The following is an 18,315-nucleotide window of genomic DNA, read 5'->3' as shown; positions in this document are numbered from 1 at the left end:
GTACTGATTATGTAATTTTGAAATTCTAAGTATCTTCATTATTATCGTAATTTTTTAAAAATTAATCATATTATATCATAATTGCCCTACCTAACGTAATTTGACTTTTATTTTTTAATGTTTTTTATCCATCGCTATCGAACGACGTCGTAAAAGCACAAGACTTTACAATTTAGTAATTTGCATTACAAAATGCGTCTATAATCAAATCTCCCTAGGAGTCAGTCTAGTCTTCACTCGAGTCCACACCAATAACAAGTATAACTAATCCTCTGTCTCTCTCTCTCTCTCTCTTTCTCATTCTCTCTCTAGCCTGACTGACTCTAGAGAGAGACAAAGAAGAAACAAAAAAAGACTTGTTCTATCCCCCAACACAAACAGAAAAAGTAAAAGTAAAAAGGAAAAAAATAATAATAAAGAAACCAGTTGTATTAGCCGAAACCTAAAGCGTGCACTAGAAGCACCAGACGCAGGAGCAGCAGCGAAGAAAGAAGAAGAAGAAGAAGAAGAAGAAGGGGGAGGGGCATTGCGGTAATTACGCAAGAGGTCCATCGATGTTGTTGTTCATCTTCAACGGTCTCACCAGAATCCAAGTCGGCGGCGGTGGCGGATTCTGGTCAGCAGTTTCACCGCCGCCGAACGCAATCGTTGCCGTCACGGCTCTCGCTGGAGTCGCCTTGTTGGCCGCTGTTTTCTACACCAACGCTAGGTAAATTTGTTTCCGTGAAACCCTAGTCCAGTAGTAGTAGCAAGAAGTAGAAGATAGATAAATAGTTAAGAAGGAAAAAAAAAGGGAAAAAAAAAGGTTTAGTAGATGAAAGCTTTAAAAAGAAGTCACACTTCGTCGTCGTCTTCAAATAATAACAACTCGTCATCGTCGTCATCACCGTCGTCGTCGTCTTCGTCGTCTTCATCTTCGTGGGTTCACTTGCGTTCGGTTCTATTCGTTGTTACCTCTTCCTCACCAGCTTCTTGTTCTTCCTCTGATCGGTGAGTCCCCCACAAATCACTCTCTTTGTTTTTTTTTTCTTTTTAACATTAATTTTTTGTTTAATCACTCATTGTCTTGTCCTCCATCGTTTCTTGTGAGTTTATGTTTAAAATTTTTTTCTCATTATTAGTTATTCTTAGTGCTTATCGAGTTTGATCCAGATCTTGATCTCGGGCTTATATTCCCTTCCCTTTCTCTTTTGGGATCGGCGTGTTCGTGTTTCTGGATCTGTTTTAATCGCGTGGTAGTGATGATTTCACTGATCTCACTATGATAGAGATCGTGTCAATAACTCGTTTGTAGTTGTTCTCATTTTTAATGTATTCAAAGCCATTAACCAGATTACTCTAGTATTGTTGGCCAAGGAATAGTGCTTAATCTTAGACATTGACTCAGTCTGGTGGTCTTTTCAGCTATTGTGGTTTTCTTATATTGAAGCTTTAAATCTAGAATCCTTGAGGATTAGTGTTGAGTGAGACTTAGTTGAGCTCCATTTTATCTATTGCAGAAGGCTCTGAATCATGAGTGGTTTCTTACTCTAGGACTCTAACTTTGTCTTCCTGTCATTTCAGGACTGGTCGACTGAAGTCACCATGGTCTCGCAGAAAAAGAAAACTGCCGCTTTCTCCTCAGCAATGGAGAAGTTTGTTTACATCGGATGGGAAATTCCGTGATGGTGGGGTTAAGTTCTTGAAGAAAGTTCGCAGTAGAGTGAGTCGTCATTTCCGTCAACCTATTGTATTAATTTCTCAGGTTTTGGGTTTACTACCATTGGGATATCTAAACAAACCTTCTATCTATATTGTGATGTAGGGTGTGGATCCAAGTATTAGGGTAGAGGTCTGGCCGTTCCTCCTTGGAGTGTAAGTATCTGGCTGATTTTTTATATTTTTGATCCTTTTACCACTTGAGTGATTTGTTCATTTGCGCAGCTGGTCGAGCAGATTTGAGTAAATCCCTCGCAAAAGAATATAGGGAGATAATTAAGAATAAATTGAAATAGAAAGCATGTCATTCGATTCTTGAATCCTATATGACGACTAATTGTCTCTCTTCCTTTCAACAGATATGACTTGAACAGCACCAAAGAGGAAAGAGAGATTATAAGAACTCAAAAAAGGTAATTTGGGCAAGTTCATCTCAAAATTTTGAGTGTAGTGCATTCCGCCAGACTACTCTTTAGATTGTTATAATAATTTTGACCTTTTGAAAATGAGTTCTGATTATGTGCTTCCTTCATTCATACTTAATGGGTCATTTTCTGTTAATCTGTGGATGCAGAAAGGAATATGAGAAGCTCCGCAGAGAGTGCCGACGCCTACTTAAACGCGGCAATGGTAGTTTAAAGTTGAAAGAAATTAGTGAGACAGGGTACAGTGGGGACAGTGGAAGTGTCCTTCAAGATACAGATACTTCGAGTTCTGAAGATGTGGTTAGTGCCAGGGAGTCTCTCTCTAGTGAGGAAAGGAGTCAAGATGCTGAGTACTCAGATGATCCCTCAAGTATATTATTGGATGGAAACGCTAGTTCAAGACGAACCACGAATGCTGATTCCTCTGCTTTAAATTCTGAGTCATCTGACTCAGACTCCTCTGAAGATCCTGAAGTGATTCATGCTTTTTCCTGTTCAGAAGATGGGGAAGAGAACAATCCTGATGAGGCTCCAAACGAGAATATTCCTCTCACAAACACAGAAGTCAGGGACAAACTACGCGCAACCGAAGATTTTGCGACGTGGCAACGGATCATTCGCCTTGATGCTGTGCGTGCAAATTCTGAATGGATAACTTATTGTCCATCTCAGGCCACGGTATCAGAAGTTAGGGCGTGCCGTTCAGCTGAGGCTGTTGGCTTGAAGGATTATGATCACCTGGAACCATGTAGAATATTCCATGCTGCACGACTGGTTGCCATTCTCGAAGCTTATGCACTTTATGACCCTGAAATTGGCTACTGTCAGGGGATGAGTGATTTACTTTCTCCAATAACTGCTGTGATTACAGAGGATCATGAGGCTTTTTGGTGTTTTGTGGGTTTCATGAAGAAGGCTCGGCATAACTTTAGGCTTGATGAGGTGGGGATCCGAAGACAACTGAGCATTGTTTCCAAGATAATAAAAGTCAAGGACTCTCACCTTTACAGGCACCTAGAGAAGCTCCAGGCTGAAGATTGCTTTTTTGTTTATAGAATGGTGGTGGTTCTGTTTCGGAGGGAGTTGTCTTTTGAGCAAACACTATGCCTTTGGGAGGTAATGTGGGCAGATCAGGCGGCCATCAGGGCCGGGATAGGAAAATCTGCATGGAGCAGAATAAGACAACGAGCTCCACCAACAGATGATTTGTTGCTCTATGCAATTGCAGCCTCAGTGTTGAAGAGGAGGAAATTAATCATAGAGAAGTATAGCAGCATGGATGAGATTTTGAGGGAGTGTAATAGCATGGCTGGGCAGCTTGATGTATGGAAGCTCTTGGATGATGCCCATGATTTGGTGGTCACCCTGCACGACAAGATAGAGAGATCGCTATGACGACCATATTGCAAGTGTCTAGTTCACTAATTTATTTGCTTCTGTTTTTTACTGGATCTTGTTATTTCACATCTCTTTTTGCATTGCTTGAAAAGAGCGATGTAAAGACCATCGGTACCTGACATATGCTGCTGCAACACTTTCAAGGCTATGGTCTGCAGTGGCATTGCTTCAAATATTAGTTATTTAAATTTATCTTACTCTCCCACTTTCTGGCATGCCAGAGTAATTGGACACATTGATCTTTACCATGCAATGAGTCGATGATGCTACCAATTGTTGTATCATATTGGCGAGGAATATTGTTGATAGCTTAGAGAGATGATTTCAAATTTCCAATGTTATTTGCTTTTGATGAGCAGTGTTGTAAGCTTATTGTACTTGTTTTGCTCTATACTTATTCTTCCACATTTTAAAGTGTGACCTACCCAGAAAATTCAGTTGTAAGAACTAAACATCTGCCCATACTGAAATATTTTGCACCACCTCACTATTGGTCACAACTTTTTATTTATTTTTAATCGTTTTGAGTAGACTTTGACTTCGACATATGTGATGGTGACCTATGGTATGAACTATGAACTTTGATTTCAAGGGTGTCTTTAGGTTCAGAGCTCGGCTGTCTTTGGCTGCCACTTGGTCCAGCAATCCGTTAGAAAAATAAATAAATAATATATTAATTAAAAAAATTTTAAAAAATAATATTAATAGAAAAATAAATAAGTAGTAAATAAAAGAAAAAAATTCATCACATTCAAGATAAAAAATAAAACATTTTATATAACAAAAGATATATTTATTTTTTATTTAATATGAGATTTCTTATATTTAACATCAAAATTTTCAAGTATACCATCACTTATCTCAACTACAGCTGTTACATGTTTAACATCAGTTTTTGCATGTTTTCATATAATTTTTCACATATAAATTTTATATTGCATGCTTACATCACATGCTGTGTTTTGACTTCAATTGTTGCATGTCTTGAGTAAAGCCAAAAACTAAGGAATTTTCTACATATTTCATGTTTAACATTTATGTTACATGTTTGACCTCAATTGTTTCATGTTTCACGTGATCTGTTGCATTTTTACGTCATACTCATTCTTAACCTTAGTTGTTGCATGTTTCATGTAATTTTTTTACATGCAAGTTTTATGTTACATGTTTACATCACATATTGCAAATTTGATTTCAATTGTTGTATGTCCTTAATAAAGATAAAAATGAGGAATTTCCCACCCATTGTTGATGTCTATGTTGCATGTTTGATCTCAGTTGTTGCATGTTTCACGTGATCTGTTGTATGTTTATGTCGTATTTATGTTTAATCCCAATTGTTGCTAGTTTCATGTAAATTTTTTATATGTAAATTTTATGTTGCATGTTTACATCACTAGTTGCATGTTTGACTTTAATTGTTTCATGTCTTGAATAAAGCTAAAAAATAATAATTTTCCCGCTCATTTCATGTTTAATGTCCCTGTTACATGTTTGACCTTAGTTATTGCATGTTTCACGTGATCTTTTGCATGTTTAAATCGTACTCATATTTAACCTCAGTTGTTGGATGTTTAATTTTAGTTGTTGCATGTTTGATCTCAATTGTTGCATATTATATATATATATATAACACGCAAATTTCATGTTGCATGTTTGTATCACATGTTGCATGTTTGATTTCAATTGTTTCATGTCTTGAATAAAGCAAAAAAAAAAAAATGAGAATTTTCCACTCGTTTCATGTTTGACGTTCATGTTGCATTTTTACTCAGTCTTTGTATGTTTTACGTGATTTATTGCATATTTAAATCTTACTCATATTTAACCTTAGTTGTTGCATGTTTGGCGTTAGTTGTTGTATGTTTGACCTTAGTTGTTGTATGTTTTATATAATCTTTTTATATGTCAATTTTAAGTTGCATGTTTACATCACATGTTGCATGTTTGACTTTAATTGTTTCATGTCCTGAATATAGCCAAAAAATGAGGATTTTATCACATGTTTCATGTTTAACATTCATGTTGCATGTTTGACCTCAGTTGTTCAATGTTTCACGTGATCTATTGCATGTTTACATCGTACTCATGTTTAACCTCAGTTGGTGCATATTTCACGTAATTTTTTCACATGCAAATTTCATGTTGTATGTTTACACCACATGTTGCATGTTTCACTTCAATTATTGCATGTTTTGAATAAAGTCAAAAATGAGAATTTTTCCACCCATTTCATGTTTGACATCTATGTTGCATGTTTGACCTCAATTGTTGCATATTTAATGTGATTTATTGCATGTTTACATCGTACTCATGTTTAATCTCAGTTGTTTCATGTTTAACCTTAGTTGTTGCATGTTTCATGTAATTTTTTTGCAAGTAGGTTTTATGTTGCATGTTTACTTCACGTATTGCATATTTGACTTCCATTGTTGCAAGTCATAAAAAATGGTGCCAAAATTTTTTTCATTCCTATCTGTTTCATGTTTGATGTTTATGGTTCATGTACAATATTGTCTGTCTCTATAAAAAAAAAAAAAACATCGTCTGTCACATATATCAAATGTCATGTTGCAAGTTCATGATTATGTCAAAATTAATGCAATGTACACCATATATCTTCAATTTTATTTAGTAGACATCTTGTGACGAAAATTTTATATCCTATAGTTTGCAAGATTTTGTTACAATTCTGAACTTTCCATCATTGCTACAGAATACAACAGACCATGTTCAATATGCTTCATGAAAATTTATCTACTACTGCTTTCTTTTTCTAAGAATAAGAGACTTCTCTAAACATCAATTCTTTCCTCTTATGGTCGCTCAAAATTATCAATTGTTTCTCCTATAATCATCAAAATGTAAATGAACGCGAAATGCATTTATGATCGAAGGACTTGCTCGAATTTTATTTAATTGACTAAGAATTATTTGTGTACTAGAAAAAATTAGTTCCACTCATTTGTGTATAAATGTACCAATAACTTTCGATACAGGTGATAATTAAACTCTTAATTTTGAAAGCACTCTTAGGTTATTAGACATAGCTTGAGTTGCCTGTAATTAAACTCTTAATTGTCAAAGCACTCTTGGGGTTATTAGATATAAGTTGAGTTGATGATGTAAGTTATATTACTGAGTAACTTAACCACATCGTAAAAGAATCCTCCCCTACCTTCCACATAACCAAAACATGAAATTGGGACAAAAAAGAATATACGTAATGCAAAAGAAAACCAATCCTTACAATATCTATGTGCACAACACGTAGTAGATGTAATTTGATGGAAAAATGGTCAAAGTTGGGGCAATTGGAAGGATTTTGTTTTGGCCAACCTAGGATTTTTTTTAAAAAAATTTGGGAATTTAAAAAATGAGTGATGAAATCATGTTTTAAATCATGGATAATGAAGTTGAAGTGATGAATAATGATTGGGAAATATTAAAATTGCAAGAAAGCATAAATGAAGGACAATTTTCAAAAAGAGAGTGAAATAAGGTTTGTGGTTTAGACAGAGAGTGAAAAAACTGATGAAGAAGATGAAGTGAAAGTTGTTCCCCTGACTTAAGTTGAGCAATCAGCTAGCTGGTAATATATAAGGCTAACTGCTACATGTTGGGCATGTAGACTCTCTGCCTTCGAAGCAGTTAGCCGCTTGGACCAAGTAGCTAGCCTCTTGGTTTGGGGAAACTTTCTGCCTTCGATAAGTCGTTGTTGCTAGAGTTGAAGGCGATTTTGTTGCTCGAAAATAATACAAACCTCTCATATGTAGAACTGATTATTATTTCATACTCCAAGAAATTATTTATCACTTTTATTATTTTATAGTTTGTTTAATTTTTCAAACAATACAAACTATGGTGACAATTTTAAATTACCAAAAAAATAAAAAATTTAAATTCAAGTGGTAATTTGTAAATATTTTATTTTAAATATCAATTAATACAGATTATTGCTTAAATTATTTTGGATTATATTACACTCATTTTACAAGAATTTGTTAGCAAAATCAAAAGCACTTAATTATATAAATAGAAAAGGTTAAGCAAAATTAATATAAACCTCCCCAAAATATGAGCATGGTCCAACCTCATTAAACCCAAGAATAATTTCATCAAAAGCTTGTGAATTGTTGAGTACTGGAGAATGCATTTTTATAAATTATCATTTTGTGATCCAAGTCTCATTAACATTTCTACTCTTATGTGTTTAAATCCTCTAAACTTTTATTATATGTGTTTTATCATAATTTAAGTATTTTGACCATTTCATGACTAATGAAAATTCAAACAGTAAAACGGATAGTATTTTTAAATATGGAATGGTTTAAAACCTTAAAATGAGCATAATGGGGTATTGATATTGCTCACATATACGATACTATTCACAAGTACTGCATTGTTCACATATACTGTATGATGACATGGCATTGACCGATGATGTGGCAGCATCCTATTGGACTAATGATTTGGCATTGACTGATAATATGGCGTTGACCAATGATGTGGTAGGATTCTATTGGACCGAAATGCTGATGTGACATTGACCGATGATGTGGTAGCATATTATTGGACTAAAATACAGATATGGTATTGACTGATGATGTGTTCCAGCCAAATCAAAGCTTGCAACGTGGTCCAATCCTGAGTGTCTGAATTGTTTTCATTCGATTGTATCTATAAATAACGGATTCCCTCTTAATTTAACACCCCTGAATCCATTTTTGAACTCCATTTTCTGTAACTCTCCCTCCATTTTTATATTTTCTATGTATTTTAATAAAATTATCATTTTACCTCTAGTTCAATTATGAATGACCAATTTAGTTTTAAGTTTTGGTTGAAGGTAAAGCCTCAACATGATCTATGAGCTTAGTTTGGAAAGTTTATTTTCTTTTCCTCTCTAATTTATATGGTTGCTTTGGCTCATTGTCGATAGACACTTAGTGGAAGATCATTACCCTTTGGCACACTGATCGGTTGATACCATATTTATTACAGTAAGGATTATGAGGAGTGAAAATACCCCCCTCGTGAATTAATTAGAACTAAAAGGAATTAAGCTCATGGTGAAATCTTGAGTGTGAATCTAGAGACTCAAGCGTTTCATATGCATTGTTTTCATCTTTAATTCATTCCCACCAATTGATGAGGTGAATGTCTTATTGGATTCATTACCATGCATGGATATTGACAAATAGAAGTCAAAGATAGAGCAATTGGCACCATCGAGGAAAAATCACACCCCATCATCAAAATCATCACCAAAACTCGAGCAGAATCTGTTACATGACATTTTAGAGTATGCATTCTTGGGAGAAGAAAACACATTGTCAGAAATCATCTCGTCCTCCCTTGACGACAAACAAAATAATCCAAATATCATTTATCCCATCTATGGTTTAAAAAGGAGATTATAGTTGGCAAAACCTGAGGAGAGTCGCAACGATAAAAATACTAAGGATTGCAAGAAGCGGATGAAAGTCTTTAATGACAAGAAAATTATGAGAAAATCTTTCACACTAGGTTAGAAAATATTTTTATTCAATTCTCGCTTGGACATCTCCTCAGATATATTACGCTTTCAATGGTCAAGTCCATTTACTGTGCACATTGTTTTTCCACATGGGATCATTAAAACTAAGAATCCAAAAAATGGTGTCATTTTTAGAGTTAATGGTCAGAGATGTAAAAACATATCTCAAGTACCAACCACATGAAGAAGACAGTAAAATAAATTTAAGTGACCCATCATATCTAGACTGAGATTTTTTTTCTATTTATTTTCGGTGATTTAACTTTTTTTAATTTTCTTTAACTATTTTTTTGCAAATTAAAATTATTTGTTAAAGTGCTTTTGTTTAACAATTATTTTCTCTTTCATCACTTGTGCTATACATCATGAGTACCTCTGTGAGACAAATCCTCTTCAACCACCTTAAGTGCTTCTACGTGTCAAGCGTTATTTAAACGGCTTGATCCAATTTTGTTAATCACATCTTGTTTGGGCTCTATGACCACTAGAGTTAGTATCTCATGTTAAAGAGCTAGAAAGACAACTCAAGGAAATAGAAGGCGATATTTAATCCAATCAAAACTTGAGATTTATTCTTTTCTTTGGTCACCTTAATTAAGTGGTGGATAACAATACTATGTGACTATTGAAGGCGGTTCCTTCAATTTCGCACAATAATCGATATTCTTCAGCCAAGATATGGATAGGAAAATAGCTCCAGCAAAGCTTCACAAGCGATTGCCTCATCTTCCTCAAAATGTGCTCCTCACAATCTACAAAGCTTGATCTAAATGTATACGCCTGCTTATGAAGAATAACATCCTTATTGACATTCGTTGGTTAAATGAAACTAAAGTATGATTAGCAGGGGAATTACCTCCTAAATTTGTTGCCTACATGTCCGGTTGGGGGAAAGAAAATTATGCAAGAAAACAAAAAGCTACACAGCTTCTAGTTTCTTGTCGTAAATATGCCAGAATGCAATGTTACAAAAACAACCATATACTTCTTTAGGAATGTTGTCCAATAATAAGGAAGATAAGATTAAATTCATTAGGGATGACTTGAATAAAAAATCATTGGATGATATCCTTTTATCTCTTGAAACCCATCCCAGTGGATACGTACAGTATGTAATTTTTCATTATGGCTATTATTCCAAAAAGAACGTGCACGATACAATCTCGGGATGGAAAAACTAGATGGAAAGCCTATTTTAAACTCATAGAGTGTGTTCAACTTGTTTCTAGATGCAAAACCAGAGGAAGATGTGAGCCATAATTACAACTACCAATACATATCCTTTTGATTTATTATTTGTATTATTGCTTTTAATTGTGTGATTTCTATCCAATCATTGTTTGTTTCTTTTTACTGTTTGTTTTTGAATAATTAAGCTATGAGGTTCACGCATCATTTGACAAATCGAACAACCCATTTATAGTTGTGTATCATTATATCTGTCACCAAAATCTTTAAATACAAGCATTGTTTTTCAAGCATTCATGAATTATTTTTAAGATTTTTTTCAATGGCAGCAACTTCGAGCAGACAACTCAAAAATATTTGTGTGCTTTCTGGGTTTCACTATGGCAAATATGAAGACATCATGGCAGCTATAGATCTTGGTCTTGTCATAACCGAAAGAAAACTACACCTGGTATATAGAGGAGGTGACCGAGGGTTATCAAAACTAGTTTAAGAAGTGGCTTTACTAGAGGAAGCTAAATGCTAAGCATCATCTCAAAAGCCCTAAAACCACTTGGATGCTTGCTTGGCCCACCAATTGGAGATGAATTAGTTGTCTCAAGTATGAAAGAAAGAATAACATAAATGCTAAAACATGGTGACACTTTCATTTTCTTACCAGGAGATCTTGCAACTCTAGAGATACTAATTACATTTGTTTCTTGAGCCCATTTGAACATTCATAAAAAATTCATTGATTTGTTAAATGTCAGTAACTTTTATGATGACTTTATAACATTTATTAATCATGCAATTAAAAATCATTTCATTTCATTTCATTCATAGTGAAAAAAACTCCTTATTTTTTGTCTTACTATTAATGAATTACTCGATCTTTTAAAAGCTTACAGATCATAACCAAATTCCAAGACTCTTACTTTGAATAGGTCGACTGATGATGGTAGTGGTAGTAGTAAGCACAAATTACATTTAACTCTCCATTTGTAAATATTCTTAATTACAATGTTTAGGTGATGTATTCTAAACTCTATTTTTTTCTTTCAAGATATTGAGGACAATGTCTCATTCTGGTTGGAGGAAGGGAATAATTGTCAATTGTAGAATAATTATAATTAATTGTCAATTAATTACAATGTTTAGGTGATGTATTCTAAACTCTATTTTTTTCCTTCAAGATATTGAGGACAATATCTCATTCTGGTTGAGGGGAGGGAATAATTGTCAATTGTGGAATAAATAATAGTTGTGTTCTTATATTCTTACTAACCCTGTTCAAAGATGGCTCAGTACAGAAAAACATCTTTTGAAAATATGGCTAAGTATATAAACGCATCTTTTCAGGTTTGGTAATGTTTTTACTAACCATTTTTGAATTTTTTTGTTGAAGATAGCTAAATATGGAGTTTAGTTATTTCAAAATCGCATCTTCTTAGTCTTGGTGTTTAGTAAAAAAAACAAACAAAAAAATAAAATTTTGAATTTTTATGATATTATTGACTAACCATTTTTATCTACCTTGGCCATTAACAGACCAGTCTAGATACACACACACGACAAATGATAGTGGGAGTAAGTTAAGATTTTGCAATACCTAGCCCTTTTGTTTCATTTGTGAGCAACACCTAAAGGCAATAGTCATTTTACACTTAAAAAGAAAGAGAAAACAAAAAGAGAGAAAAAAGAGAGAAAAAAGAGACACTCTCACTTTGGAACCATGTCTCATGCTTGAAGTAGAGAGTATTCACGTTTAAATATGAGAGCTAATCAAGATTGTAGAACTCTTACTTAGTAACCCAGCCTTTTATTTTAGCAAGCAAAGAGTATTCGCATCAAACAGTGAGAGCTAATCAAGATTGTGTGAACTCTTACTTAGTAACCGGACCTCCAACCTCAGCAAGCAGAGAGTGTTCGCATCAAACAGTAAGAGTTTGATTTGTCCAACTCAGCTCTTTCTTAGTAACCAAGCCTCCTGCCTTAGCGAGCAAAAAGTATTCGCGTAAAACGGTTAGAGTTAGCTAGAGATATAATATAAATAAACCTACAAAAGAAACTTTGGTGACACGGTAAGAATGAAATTATTTCTTGATTTTGACCAAACCCCATAATTATTATGTTAAACATTGCTAAGCACTAAAAACGGTTTGTTGAATTGTTAATTGATGGTTGAGTGACAAAAGCAAAGAACATAATTTTTTAGAAAGTTCATTTATTTAGTATACAGATTTCAGTTTGAATTCTGTTAGATTTTATCGCTTAATATGCTAGGGACTAGTAATAAGCTGGTTGGGGAGGTGTGCTCAGTACTAGAGAATACATGTTTATAAAGTATAAAATTGTCATTTTGTGCTCTAAGTCTCACTAACATTTTTACTTTTATGTGTTTAAATCATTTAAGCTTTTATTATATGCATTTTATTATAATTTAAGTATTTTATGTATTTCAAGGGTATTTTGGCCATTTCATGACTAACAAGAAGTCGAACAAAAAAACAGATGAAATTTTTAAACTCATAATGGTTGAGAACCTTAGGAAGAGTATAAAAGGGTATTCAGCACTGTTCATGTATACAATACAAGTACGGTACTATTCACATATATGGTATGATGATGTGACATTGATCAATAACGTGGTAGCATCTTATTGGACCAATGATGTGGCATTGACTAGTGATGTGACATTGACCGATGATGTGGCAAGATTATGTTGGACCGAAATGCTGATGTGGCATTGATAGATGATGTGGAAGCATATTATTGGACCAAAATGTGATGTTGACTGATGATGCGTTCCAATCAACCAAAGCTTGCCATGTGGTGCAATCCAAAGCGTCCGAATTGTTTTCATTTGATTGTATCTATAAATAGAGGATTCACCCTACTTTGACACCCTAAAATCTATTTTTGAACTTCATTTTCTGTAATTCTCCCTCCATCTTATATTTTTTTACATATTTTAATAAAATTATCATTTTACCCCTAGTTCAATTTTAAGTGGCTAATTTAGTTTCAAACTTGGATTGAAAGTAAAGCCTCAACATGATCTATGAGCTTAATTTGATAACTTTATTTTCTTTTCCTCTCTAATTTATGTGGTCGTTTTGGCTCATTGTCGACAAACAGTGTATCTTGTCTAGTTTTTGTACGGTATACCAACTCCTTAGTGAAAGATCATTACTGTCTGAGACAATAAGCACTTAGCACCATAGTTATTAGAGAGAAATTCTCCTCTAATATTTTGTGAGTCATCTTGACTCAATGTTAACGGAGAGTGCATCTAAGCTATTTAGTAGACGGTCTTGCCACGTTGTCAACAGAAGAATTATTATCATCTAGCACAACGTGTTCTTAACATCACACTTACTGGAAGATCATTATCCTCTGGCACACTGATAGCTTAATACCATATTTATTAAAGTGAGGATTGTGAGAAGTGGAAATACCCCTCTCATGAATTAATTGGAACTAAAAGAAAATATTAAACCCATGTTGAAATATTGAGTGTGAATCCAGAGACTCAAGCGTTTCATTTGCATTGTTTTCATCTTAAATTCATTTCCGCCTATTTATTTTAAATCTTAAAATAAAGAAATCATTTTCATCCAATTCTCATATACACTTAGAAACTTAACCCTACACATAGTGAAATCTACCTCCTCGGAGGATCAACACTCATCATCACAAATCTATACTATTATAGATTCGTGCCCTTATTAGTACAATAAAATTTTCACAGCATAAAACGAAACCCATAAAGAGATGCATCTCAAGACTTTATAATTATAAAGAAAATATGTGTAAAGAAAAGTTGAAGGTGCATGCCATATATGAATTAATTTTCATCATTATCTTCCACTACATGTCTTAAGCAATGGAGGCTTTCCCTCAACATAATCATTAAGAAAAAGGTCTCAACATGTTCTCCTAAATATCAAGTGAATGACAAAATTTGCGCTATTATTCAATGCACTTATACCAAAAAAAAAAAAAAATGGCATTTGCAAATAGATTCTAAAATTTTCATGGACCACAAGGCAAATAAATATAATTGAAAATTTTCCAACAAGATAGAACCTACGCGAAGCAGTTGCTTAAATGAAAGTTGTAGGTCATATTTGACATAAATTCATGGCTTTTACAAATCTAAAGTAAGTTCTGACCAACATAAACTGCATGAGGTTTTAGGTGCGATTGTAATGCCTATCCCTTATAACATTGATATAATGTACTGTAATATCTTCCCTCTCATGTGAACACATCAATTAGGTAATTTCATGTCCCAACAAAACTAAAGTAGAAAATCATTCGAGCACTTGGTGAACTGAAACAGGAAAACTTGTTTTCCACTTCCTAAATTTATCATAACAATTTAACTTGAGGTTCACTACCTTCTATCATATTTTTTTTGCAATATATATATATATATATATTGCAAAAAAATAAAGCCAAAATTTCCAAAGCGATTATGTTACCTAAGGAGCAATTTAATGGCTCATTTATCATGCCAAATTAGGGTCGGCAAAACCCCGGGTCGGGTCCGGGTATCGCAATGCCTGAACCCAGCCCGAATGTAATCTTTAGATGCTCGGGTCGGGTTTTAATCTGGTACCTAGATTTTATATTTTTTAATATTATATGTGCTTTTTTAGTAATTTTATAAGTTTTAAATTTATTTTAATAAAATTTGACATGAAAATATAAACTTTAAGTGTTTGAAACTTTATATGTGTAATAAATTAGTCAAATAAATATAAATACTTAAAATAATATATATTTTATAATATTTTTTAATAAAATCCGGGTTTAGAGCTAGGCTCTGGGTTTATCAAGTGATGCCCAAGACCGGCTCAGCTTTATACCCACAACGCCTTGGTGCGGTCCGAGTCCAGACCGGACGGGTATTTTTGCCACCACCCCTATGCCAAATGCCTATTTTACAAGGTTCATATATTATCAACAATACAAAATTAGTACCTACTGTATGTGCCATAACCTAGAGGCACCAGACTGCGCCACGTGTCCAAATAAAAAAGAAATAAACTATCTCAAAAAAATAAATAAATAAATAAATAAGTAAATTATATCCAATTTATTCCACAAAGAGTAACCTTGGGATGAAATTCCCTAAAAAATTTCGATAATAACTAAGAGCAGAAACTCATTCTAATTCTGGGATTCCGGGGTATGAGGGAACCACACCTAAGATCATAGGAATAAGGAAGCACATGGGCACGGAATAAATGACAGGTCCGGAATAAATATATTTATTTCCCTACAAACAAATTCACGTCCATGTGTGGAAAATAGTGCACGTGTCATCAAGGAGAGAGACCAAGGCAAAACCCTAGACCAATGTCACCCATCAGTTATAAATAGAGACCGTCTCTCCAAGAAAGAGGAGATCCCTCCTGAGCAAAAAAAAAAAAAATGAGAACATTGTTCATCCCTCCACAAAAAATTCTAATCTTATTTATTTTCTTACTTCCGTTAAATCTTAAATCAAATACTGACTTGGGCGTCAGAGTGCCTTTTCCAGGTATCCACCTCGCCGAATTCGAGTTCAACAAGCGTCACAGTTCTCCATAAATAAAAAATACGTGTGAAGGTAAATTCCTGCTTTTTTCATTTGCGCCATCTGTGGGGAAACTTGGTTGGAAAGTTTTTCCCTCACTAAAACCCACATGAACACCACTTGTCATCATCTTTTTAGATCAAATCAGGTTGGATATAATTGAAAAAAGAGGAAAATACGCACACATACTTATGAAAAATGGGTTTATGTGTGAAATCCAAACTTCAAACATGCTTAAAAAGGCATTAAAGTCAAAAGTCTAAGAGCACAAATGGAGGTTTCTCCTTCAAATGCTTTGCTGAAAAAAAAAGAGAGAAAGAATAAAGAAGATGAAGGACCCATTATTTATTCAAACCCAAGACTAATTTATTATTTATTTTATTTTCTACTTATTCTGTTCATTCCACATAACTATGCTGACTTATTTACATTCCTGCCATTCTGATTACTCCATAGTACTATATTTTTTTCCCACGAGTGAGGCTAAGAAAAACCCAAGCATTCACCTTATCCAATGGAATATATGTGGGGTGTTAGGCCGGCATGGATTAACATAATGCTATGCTCTAACCTAACAACTATGATTCTGCATCTAACATTTTAACATATTTTATTTTTAATTTTCTTATGTCACTCTTGACTTTACTTGACTTACCCATGGTGAGGCTAAGTAAACCCCATATATTCACCTCTTAATAGGGAGTAAACAAATGGGTGTCACGCCAACGTGGACTAATCTAACTTTTCTTACGTATTGTGTAACCAATATTACTTTTACGCATCTAACTTTTACATTTTTACATTTACTATTCTAATTATTTGTAAATTCTATAGCGTTAGATGCTGATTCCGGAGGGAAGTGGACCTTACCCATTCCCTCTTTTTTCTCTTATTTATCTTTCCTATTAAATATACCCTTGTTTTCCCTTTTAATAGAAGGCTTTTTAAGCCTGGATTATAATATCCATACAATAATTCTCAAGAGCTCTTCAATGCCTCAGTATAACTTTTCTTGAGCAATCAAATGAAAGAGGGGGAAAAATGCTTGAAAGCACAACACTTTTCCTCATTATATTTCTTCCCCAAGATTCAGCTACCTTTGAGTTTTGTATAAAACAAGCAAAATAAACGGCTAACGAAGGGAAAATGGATGTAAATGCAGGCAATCAATGGCCAGATCTCTTAAAAACAAGTTTCATGCGGCTTTTTCTAACAAACTCCTCCTTGAGGAAAATCCTAAACCAGAAGAACTGAAAGTATTTGCTGAAAGGCGAGAAGCGCCACCCAATGATACCTTGGCACATATTTTGCAGCAATTAGAGAAACAAAGAAGGAAAATCAGCAACTAAAGGCTAGACTCTTTGCACTAGAGCAACAGTCAAAAGAGCCAAAAGGGAGCTCGAAATAAGGGGAACGGAACTTAAGCCCCCCTAAAGAAAGGGTAGCAGTCCACACTGATCAATTTCTAGAAGGCCAGCAAGAGACTGATATTAGTGAGGAACAACGGTTCCAGGAACGTCTATAGAAAGAAATTCAAAAGGTTTTAGGTGACTCCAAAAAGAATTTTCAAATGGCTTCTACTACGGATGATGCTGCCATGGCAGCTCTTAAAATCAATGCCACCCCTTTTGTGGAAAGTATCATTTCTACTCCCAAGCTGGAAAAATTTTAGGCACTGAACTTCCAACAATTCGACGACAAACCAGATCCTGAGGATCATCTCTACTATTATAAAAAAAAATTGGCATTTGAAACTAATGGTAATGCCACACTTTGTAAGGTGTTCCCCACTAGCTTGACCGAACCAGCACTAAATTAGTTCTGTATCTTGCCTCTTAATTCTGTCAAGAATTTCCATGACTTGTGCAGACAATTCCTTGCACAATATTTTCACAACAGAAAACAACCCAAAATTGGTTCCCATATCTTTAACCTTAAACAGTAGGAAAATGAGAGGGTGAAAGACTTCCTCTTCCGATTCAATCAAGAGATTACCCTAATAAGGAAAGTTGATACGTAAGTTATTGCAGCTGCTTTTTCCAAAGTAGTAAATCTAAACACGGAATATGGGAAGTACATTCTCAAAAAGAATTTTAAAACCATGGAGCTAATTCATTTGAAATCTCAGCAATATGTGAGGCTGGAAGATAATGAGGCCTTACAACAGCAAATGACTGCAAAAGTTTTCGTAGCACCACCCCCAACACCCCAAGATAGTGGCAAGCGCTCTATGCTGCAGCGCACGGAAGAAGAGAACAAGAGAAGGAAACTAGATGAAAGGCAATTTAAGCCTCTAAATGCTTCATTATATCAAAACTGGATGGAAAACAATGACTCTAGAATATTCCATACCCTAGGGCCTATCAAAGCGCCCCTGGAAATATGGAATCAGTCTAAGCATTGTCTCTTCCATAATGATAAGGGACATGTCATCAACGAATGCCGGACCTTACGAATTTAGATCGAGGCCCTGATAAGGAAAGACATGCTCTTAAAAT

The 18,315-nt window shown here is 34.4% G+C and overlaps 1 protein-coding gene across 2 annotated transcripts; it reads left to right on the top strand.

Annotated features, from left to right (window-relative positions):
• Positions 1–261: 261 nt before the first annotated feature.
• LOC102625885 (rab GTPase-activating protein 22) lies at positions 262–3,888 on the top strand. Of its 2 annotated transcripts, none has more exons than XM_006493100.4 (5): positions 262–990; positions 1,564–1,702; positions 1,805–1,854; positions 2,058–2,111; positions 2,273–3,888. In XM_006493100.4, exons 1-5 carry the CDS (start codon positions 815–817, stop codon positions 3,516–3,518), a joined length of 1,665 nt encoding a protein of 554 aa, XP_006493163.2. In that variant the 5' UTR covers positions 262–814; the 3' UTR covers positions 3,519–3,888. The 2 variants fall into 2 exon arrangements, with proteins under 2 accessions (XP_006493163.2, XP_006493164.2); XM_006493101.4 differs by having other exon boundaries at positions 263–709.
• The last annotated feature ends 14,427 nt before the right edge of the window (positions 3,889–18,315 follow it).

This window comes from Citrus sinensis, chromosome 3, assembly GCF_022201045.2.
Source record: "Citrus sinensis cultivar Valencia sweet orange chromosome 3, DVS_A1.0, whole genome shotgun sequence".
NCBI lineage: Eukaryota > Viridiplantae > Streptophyta > Magnoliopsida > Sapindales > Rutaceae > Citrus > Citrus sinensis.
The sequence above is the reverse complement of the archived record's forward strand: the minus strand, read 5'-3'. Positions and strand labels throughout refer to the sequence as shown.